General features: G+C 40.9%; 1 protein-coding gene across 7 annotated transcripts; it reads left to right on the top strand.

The window, feature by feature from the left end:
* Positions 1-930: 930 nt before the first annotated feature.
* On the top strand, positions 931-7,722 carry LOC109197654 (programmed cell death 1 ligand 1). Of its 7 annotated transcripts, none has more exons than XM_019353265.2 (5): positions 931-1,275; positions 1,944-2,003; positions 2,167-2,751; positions 3,597-3,935; positions 6,452-7,722. In XM_019353265.2, exons 3-5 carry the CDS (start codon positions 2,697-2,699, stop codon positions 6,667-6,669), a joined length of 612 nt encoding a protein of 203 aa, XP_019208810.1. In that variant the 5' UTR covers positions 931-1,275; positions 1,944-2,003; positions 2,167-2,696; the 3' UTR covers positions 6,670-7,722. The 7 variants fall into 7 exon arrangements, 3 of the variants coding, with proteins under 3 accessions (XP_019208810.1, XP_019208800.1, XP_019208805.1); XM_019353255.2 differs by lacking the exon at positions 931-1,275 and adding an exon at positions 1,424-1,735; XM_019353260.2 differs by lacking the exon at positions 931-1,275 and adding an exon at positions 1,427-1,512.
* Positions 7,723-8,733: the final 1,011 nt, after the last annotated feature.

The raw sequence follows: 8,733 nt of genomic DNA on the forward strand, positions 1-8,733 counted from the left end.
TGACCTTTAATTCAGTGGAACAAGTTGATCTATAGTCAGAGACAGACTGAGCAGGGCGTTGTCTCTGCACATCTACCAGTTTTATCAAAACAATTTAATTTCCTTGCTTTGCATATGCAGGATTTGTTTGTCAAATATGTGAGTTTACAGCAGGAGGAAACAGGGATGTGGCTGCTAATGTGATGGGCACTGATGTTACACAGATGTAAGACGGGACTGTATGAGCATAATGTCAGAGGGAGATAAGGGGCAGTTTGGTCTGTGGTTACTTGGAGGAGAGTTCAGCTCACCCACAGATTTGAACTTGTTACTTCTTCAAAAACATTTTTGAACTATTTAATTTTTGAAAAGCTTTTTGCTTGTGTGGAATAAAACTTCAGTAAGTTACTTTTGATCTACTGAAACGTAGATGGGATGTACAGAACACTTTTTTATCTTTAAGTGGATTTTTGTTCCATCCTGATGATCAGAAGAGTGTTTGAGGGTCTCAGAGACCCTTCAGAACAACATTAAGTGTTTAAAATGACCTCTTTTAGCTGTTTAGACGATTACAATCATGTGATTTCCAGGAAGTGCTGCAGCTGATGCATGCTCTCTCTCCCTGCAGACTATTTGCTGCTGTCTGTGTCTACATGTTTTCTCTGTGTGTGTTTCTGCTGCTTCTTTGTCCCTCACTGTAAACAGATGTACTGAGAGACTCCTGCACTGATGTTTCATAGGAAAGTCCAAACAGCCTCACTGGTTCTCCATGAAGAACAAAGATTTGCTCTCTGTGGCTCCAACACAACTTAAAGACAATCAAAGGTGGACAAAGTTCTCCAGAACAGCTGTGCAGGAGGTCATGACCTTTGACTTTATTTATTAGAACAAGTTTATTTGAATTCACTGACAGAGTGGAAGGTTGTCTCTACACCTTGACCTATTTTCATGTTCATTTCCTGTTACTGTAATACCCCTTGTCACATTGTGTATGTGGTCAAATGTAGGTGTTTTGGTTTTGCTAAGCAGAAATATCTGAGACGTGTCTGTAAAACAGGATGTCAAAGCGAAACAAGAGACAGTTGGTTCAGCTTTGTGGTAGAGTTGAGCTCACCTACAAAGTATTTTTGTTCACAATTAATTGTGTTGAACAAACCTTAATCAGGTTCCTTTTAACTTACAGAAAGAGCAGATGGATTATACCAACCTCACACTTTTTATCTTTATATGGATTTTTGTTCCATCCTGATGATCAGAAGAGTGTTTGAGGATTTAACAGATCTCTTGAGAACAACAGTAAGTGTTTGCTGTCTTTTTCTAAAAATTATTTTAAGTCTTTTAGGTAAAAAGATTCAGTTCATTTATAATGGATGTTAACCGTGTAACGTTTGAAACATTACGTCATTTCTAGAAAACTTACATTTTATTGGTCCAAGATATCAAACGTGACTCCAACGTCACTTCCGTACGAGACGTTGCATCCTGTAAGTGTGGAGTTTGACCGAGCGGCTGAACGACAGATCTGTTCTAACAGTCAGTGACTTTCAGCTTTATTTTAAACCTTAAATTTAATCTTGTGTCGTCAGATTTAAACTCAGGTTCAGTTATTGAGTGAAAATACCAACAGACTCAGACATTTAGGACAAACTAAGAGTCAGATCAGCAGAAACAGAGAACACGGACATGTCTGCTGTAACTGCGTCACTCTGCTCCACTTTGCTGATGTTTGATGGAGTCTTCATGTTTGTCTCTGCAGGTGAGATTTAACTGTTAGAAAACAAACTGAGTGTCACTCTGGTTAAATTATTAATAATATTTCTCAAAGAATTATTTTCATATTGATTCAGTTTGTCTGTGTGTGTGAAGGAGACACGAGGCTGGGTGGGGTCTGTGTGGACGTCCGTGTCTGTGATGCAGCTGTGACAGAGACACAGAAATCTAATGTGTGTTTTATTTTATTTCAGATTTTCCACCCTGATGACCACAGAGGCCTTTGAGGGTCCCAGACGTCCTTCAGAACAACAGTAAGTTTTTCTTTCTGTTTCTAAAACTCACTTTCACTCTTTTAAGCTAAAAAAATCTGTTTGAAGGTTTCAGTTTACAATTCACCTCCATAGAAAAGGAGGAAATTTAGCAGAAAACCTCAAATTCTAAAACTGGTGATTCTTTGTTCTTTAAATTGGACAGCACTGGATGAACTGGTGATTTACACAGGCTACTGGTTTTGTAAACTGGTGCAGGCTGCTGCTGGTTCTCAGGTTAGTCAGAGTTATGTCGTGGTGTTGTTTGATAAGCTGCTCGGCAGACACAGACCTCCGACCTCGGAGCTGAAGCTAAATCGTAGCAGGAAGAGGTGGAGCAGGATGTGAGCTTGAAACTTGCTGTGGGAAACAAACTCGGTGCAGAGACAAAACAAACGTCTGCTTCAAAGACACAAACTGTTCATACATGACGACTGACACATGAAACAGGTTCAGATCTTTCCTGCCAGGATGGTTCAAGAACTGAAGCAATAAAACTTTCTTTCGACTTCACCTCTTCTGTTGTGATGCACTTGTTTCTGCTCGACCCCGCAGTGCAGCGTACCAAACGTCACAATGACACAACTTCCTGAAAACAAACGTTACTGATCCAGTTGCTTCTTTAAGCCTAAATTTTAATCTCATGACAGACTGAGACATTTAGAAAAAGCTAAGAGTCAGATCGAGAACACTGACATGTTTGCTGTAATTACGTCACTCACTTTGATGTTTGCCGTGTTCGTCTCTGCAGGTGAGATTTAACTTTGACATAAAACAGGAAGTATTGGCTGCATATTAAAAATATTTCCCTGAGACCAGTTTTCATACTGATTCTGTTTCTTTGTGTGTGAGAAGGAAACAGGAGGCTGTGTGTGTCAGTGTGATGTGTTGTAGTGTCAGGAGTCAGTATACAGCTACAAAGCTTTTTGTTCAGTGTATACAAACAGCTGTAGCTCCATAAAGGCAGCATGCAGAGACTCACAGTGTCTTATAATGAGAGGCTGCTTTCTCTCACACATTATGTTTGTTTATGAATAATAAGGGTTAAATTTGGTGTTTTAGGTGGAGGAAGCTGGAGTTCAGGTGTAGCTGTGCAGTGTGGGGAAAGTGTCCTCTAAAATAGTCCCATAATAACCAGTATTGTGAGCTCCAGTAGATTTGTTTTCTTTGTGTTCAGGCTGTGATCAGCTGACCTGCTGCTGCTTCTGATGCTTTTCTGCTCTTTGTGGATTTAAGCAGCTACAATCTACAACATATAAGCAGGAGTTACACAAACAATCATGGCTGAACTGTAGCAAACATGAAGCTGCTACAAAGGTGACAAATGATCCTAAAGAACATCATCTGCTTGAACTGATGACTCAAACTAACATCCTTCTAGAAACAAGTCCTGCATTTGGGCACTTATTATGAAGCATGATCTAAACTGAGAAATCCATCCAGCATTGTCAAATCTAAATGAGGATGTTGTCCCAGCTCATCAAATGTTTAAATTAAAAGTGATGTGTTGGTGTGTTTTTGTTTGTTTGGCTGCTGCAGAAGTGAACACTTGTACTTTGACCTTTAACCTTTCTCATGTGTTGTTTCCTCTTTCAGACCAGACAATCATCACAGCTGAGTGTGGACAGGACGTCACTCTGACATGTCGAGCTCCAAACAACAACAACAAGATCATAGTTGTAGAGTGGAGCAGAGCTGACCTGGAGCCACAACATGTTCTTTTGCAGCAGAATGGGGAGTTTGATCCAGATGGTCAGCATCCATCTTTTAAGAACCGGGTGGATCTGCAGGACAGACAGATGAAGGATGGAGACGTGTCTTTGATTCTGAAGGATGTGATTATTAATGATAATGGAACATACGAGTGTCGTGTTCAGAGACAGAGAGAAAGTTTAAGTCTCATCACCAGTGTCTACCTGAGTGTTGTTCCTCCAGGTGAGTGAGTAGAGTTCAGTGTGTCTGTGATCAGAGGTGAAGCTGCTTCCTGGTTGCTGTTGACTGATTTTAAAGTGGAGGTTATTGAGTGCTGAGATAATGCTAGAGTTGGGGGAATGTAAAAAATGGTACTTATTGCTACCTTGCGAGGTAGATAGAAAGGCCTGCACTGACCTCTTAAATGTGTAAACTTGGTGAACAGTGATTGTCTATAATTCTACTGTTATGAATCTGAAGCACATAAGAACAGAGCACACCACTACTTTCCTTACCAAGACTGGATACAGGTGGGATGCTGTCTGTCCAATTCAAAATCTAGGTTCAGGCTGAGGTCGATGTCTATTAGTTCCTGACAACTGAGAGTGACCAGTGTGTTGCAGGAAGATGCAATAAAAAGGTATAAAGAAACAAAAACACAGAAAGGTGCACAGTAGTTGGGAGCACTGTGCCTCTGTGAAGTTAGGACCTCAATCTTGTCGCACCATTTTGCTTTCAGAGTACAGTAGCTTGCAAAAGTATTCGGCCCCCTTGAACTTTTCCACATTTTGTCACATTACAGCCACAAACATGAATCAATTTTATTGGAATTCCACGTGAAAGACCAATACAAAGTGGTGTACACGTGAGAAGTGGAACGAAAATCATACATGATTCCAAACAGTTTTTATAAATAAATAACTGAAAAGTGGGGTGTGCGTAATTATTCAGCCCTCTTTGGTCTGAGTGCAGTCAGTTGCCCATAGACATTGCCTGATGAGTGCTAATGACTAAACAGAGTGCACCTGTGTGTAATCTAATGTCAGTACAAATACAGCTGCTCTGTGACGGCCTCAGAGGTTGTCTGAGAGAATATTGGGAGTAAGAGACATACCCTAAAAGACAGGCAGCTGTAATTGCATCAAAAGGTGGTTCTACAAAGTATTGACTCAGGGGGCTGAATAATTACGCACACCCCACTTTTCAGTTATTTATTTGTAAAAAATGTTTGGAATCATGTATGATTTTCGTTCCACTTCTCACGTGTACACCACTTTGTGTTGATTTTTCACGTGGAATACTTTTGCAAGCCACTGTAAGTAGGTCCATGGTGGATACCATCGCCATCACCCTTCACAGACCACTGAGCCATATAGAAAAGCTATGTTAGGATACTCTTTGTGGACTATAGCTCAGCGTTCACCATCATAATATCAGTCATCCTCACCACCAAACTGGACCACCTTCACATCCCCCCCCGCCTCCTGCTCAAAGACTTCCTAAGCAACCGACTTCAATCAGTCCGACTCGGCCCCCACTGTCACTCAGCACCGGATCCACATAGGGCTGTGTTCTAAGCTCTCTACTGTACGCCGTCTACACCTATGACTGTATACCAACCCACCCAACTAACATCATTGTTAAGAATGCTGATGACACCACTGTCGTTGGGCTTACCTCTGATGGAGATTAGACAGTGTACAGGGTGGAGTTAGAGAACTTGTCCCACTGGTGCTCAGAAAATAACCTGAAGCTGAACGTCATTAAACAAAAGAACATAATGGAGTTCAGAAAGCACAGACAGGTCCACTGCCCCCTGAGTATAAATGGAGAACGGGTGGAATCCTCCCCAAGAAAGTCTATGCCAGGGTGCTGGAAAGGAGGCTCCATGCAATACAACAACAAGGATGAGGTGTTCCGGGCATGTCCCACCGGGAGGAGGCCCTGGGGCACCCAGGACATGTTGGAAAGATTATATCTCTCGGCTGGTCTGGGAACTCCTTGGTGTTTCCCTGGAAAGGCTGGAGGAAGCAGCCAGCGAGAAAAAGGTTGGGGCCTCTCTGCTTAAACCGCTGCACCCACGACCCCTGAGAATCAGAAGAAAATGGATGGATGGGTGGAATCGATCTCCACCTTCAGGTCTCTGGGCACCCACATCTCAGCTGATCTCACCTGGACCCACAGGAAGAACAGGAAGTTTGTGCAGAGGGTTGTTATTACTGCCAAAAAAATCATTGGCTGCCCTCTGCCACCTCTGGAGACCATCGCCAGATCGCCTTGTCTCAGGAAACCAGGGCCATCACAGGTGACCCCTTGTCCCTGCTCACCACCTGTTCGACCCGCTGCCCTTTGGTCGGCACTTCAGCTCAGTCAGGTCACACACCTCTAGCCTCACTAACAGCTTCTTCCTCTGGGCCTATCACACTGTCCCCCCACACCCCAGTCCTGCTGACCCACCTCACCAATGTGAGCGGTCTAACCCCCATAACTCAGCCACTCACACATGAACTCTATTCAGACAAAGTCTTTTCTTTGCAATACTTTTAAGCACTTTGCAACTATTTTGTTCTCTAATATGTGCCTTTCTCTTATTTTTGTATATATTCCTACTGTCTGCTATTTATATTTTATTCCAGCACAATTGGTGTGTAGCACCCACAATTTCATTACATGAACAACAACAATAAATTCTATTCTATTCTATTCCTGTTTTTATGCTTGTTTTTTCTGAACACCTCTCACCTGTTTCTTACCTGCAGGTCAATCACGAGGGAACAAAGAGGATGGAAGGAACAAAGATGGAGGGAAGGAGGATGGAGGGAAGGAGGATGGCTCTGTTGGACTGAAAGTTGGTCTGTCAGTTTCTGCTGTGCTTCTGGTTGCTGCTGTTGGATTTTTGATCTATAGAAAAGTAAAAAGTAAAACGAAGCAGAGGCAGAATTCATACCAGCCTCCTGATGAACTGCAGCCTGTTTGAAATGAACTCTGAGTCTCCTGCTGCTGTTCAGACTCTCAGTGTTGTCAGTGAACATTCAGGTACAGACAGACATCCAATTTGTATTGAAACAAACACACTTCACAGGGAAATCAGAAATTAATCAACCATAACAATAAACTACTGAAATAATTTTTCTTTGCTCAAGAATACAAGTAAATCACTATAACTTAGCATCTTAATCAACCAAAAAAATAATATGATTTAGTTAGTTTTTTTTTTTTTATTTCTGCTTTTGTTGTAAAATAGTACATTTGAAAATTCATGCATAACAACAATTATTATATTTTAGCATTACAAATATTTAGGTGCAAAACTCCAAAAGTTACTGTTATGCTGCCAAACTGGTTCAAAAACGGATATCAGCTGAAAAACAATTGTGTTCTCTGCATCCTGAGGTTTCAGAGTGTGTTAACCAAACAGTATCAAGTACATGAGTTAAAAGGATTCCTGTGTTATGACTAACATGGCATTCATGGTAGTCGCTGTGTTTACCATGTTTAACAGTAATCATGTATTGGGAGCAAATGTTGTGGACAGTTTAAATGTCTGTAAAGATATGTTCATTTATTTTGAAATCATTTGCACTTTTAAAATAATGTTTTACTTCATTATTTTTGTTTTGGAAATGTTTTGGTTTGTGTAGATCAGAGTCAGAATACTTTATTAATCCCTGAGGAAATTATGAGTGGGATTATTGAGTGAATGAATTCATTGCTAACTGCTAGAAATAATATTAAAGTTATGCAACACTCTCTGAAATTAGAGCTATACAGCACTGTCCCTGTCTTTCCCTCCCTCTAGTCTGTCTTTCTCAGGCCTTGTTTTGGTTCCTCTGCAATCAGAAGCACAGTTAGAGTCCGATTCTCTCTGTTAATCCACACTTTCACAGAACTGACTCTTGAGCCTGTGTGCTGCTTGCTGTCTTTAACATTATCATGAGACGTATTCAGACTGTGTTAGTGTGACTCTGTGAACTACTGTGTGTGTTCATCTGTGAGATTTTCATTAAATTTGTTTACAGGAAGAACAAAACTGTTTTGCCTGAACTCACATGTTCAGTGTTCTCACCCAATGATTCATAAAATCAGAATCAGTGTGTGTTTGATTTTCTCTGTATGACCTTTACCCACAATGATACCATATAAAGCACCTTGAGGTGACTGTTGTGATTTGACACTATACATATAAAATTGAATTAACTTCATGTTCAGCAGCTGTTTATAACATTAAGCTTCTTCTGTGAGGCTTGAAACACACAAACTTCATGTAGTAATCAGCTGTTACAGAATATTTACAAATACTGAGCCAACTGACAACAGAAACACTTTATGTGATTATGAACATATAAAATACTGTGAATTACAGCTCATCAATAATCTGATAGTGTTCAGGATCCCTTTGTCAGTTGTAACTCAATGACTGAGTGTTACACTATAATTAAACTAAAGGGAAAATGTGTTAAATGTAGCTGCAGAGTCAGACGTTTCCTCCATCGATCCTTGAAGCTTTATTTAAATCTTCCTTCCAGTGTGGAAGCAGATTTCTTATCTGTTGTATTAATCACACTGTTTTGGAGGAAGGCTCAGGGTTTAAGTAGTCATCATCATGGGCTCATCCGATTAGAATGAGAATAAGCAGTCATCAGTCATTTGCAGGTTTTGTCCTTTTATTGGATAATGGGTAAAGGAAAGACACACATGGACTGCTATCTCTAAAAAGGACAAAGTATGATTTAAGTAACTCAAAATAATACATGAACTCAGGAGACTCAAAGAGAAACTCACCTCAGCTGCCGCCCCATGTGGGAGTGAAGGAAGAGTGAGGGGTAGGTGAGTGCAGTCCTTATATAACGAGTGACAGGTGAGTGCAATTAAGGCCAAGCACCACCCCCAATCAAAGGTGAGGAAAAGAAACAAGGTGCATCTGGTGAAGTGAATGTGCTGAAAGGTGAGCCTTTACAACAGCCGCCCCCATATTTCTACTGAGAAATATGTTCAAAGGATTAGAGATGCTCTTTTTCACGAGCAGGGGCAGAGACATCAG

The sequence above is a fragment of the Oreochromis niloticus genome, linkage group LG3 (assembly GCF_001858045.2).
Source record: "Oreochromis niloticus isolate F11D_XX linkage group LG3, O_niloticus_UMD_NMBU, whole genome shotgun sequence".
In the NCBI taxonomy this organism is placed as follows: domain Eukaryota; kingdom Metazoa; phylum Chordata; class Actinopteri; order Cichliformes; family Cichlidae; genus Oreochromis; species Oreochromis niloticus.

What these genes read in the sequence shown, in the direction of transcription:
- LOC109197654 (XM_019353265.2), top strand. Translation starts at nt 2,697, where the DNA reads ATGTTTGCTGTAATTACGTCACTCACTTTGATGTTTGCCGTGTTCGTC. An exon ending in TGCCGTGTTCGTCTCTGCAG is followed by an intron (nt 2,752 to 3,596) that starts GTGAGATTTAAC and finishes TTCCTCTTTCAG; the next exon opens with ACCAGACAATCATCACAGCT. An exon ending in CCTGAGTGTTGTTCCTCCAG is followed by an intron (nt 3,936 to 6,451) that starts GTGAGTGAGTAG and finishes TCTTACCTGCAG; the next exon opens with GTCAATCACGAGGGAACAAA.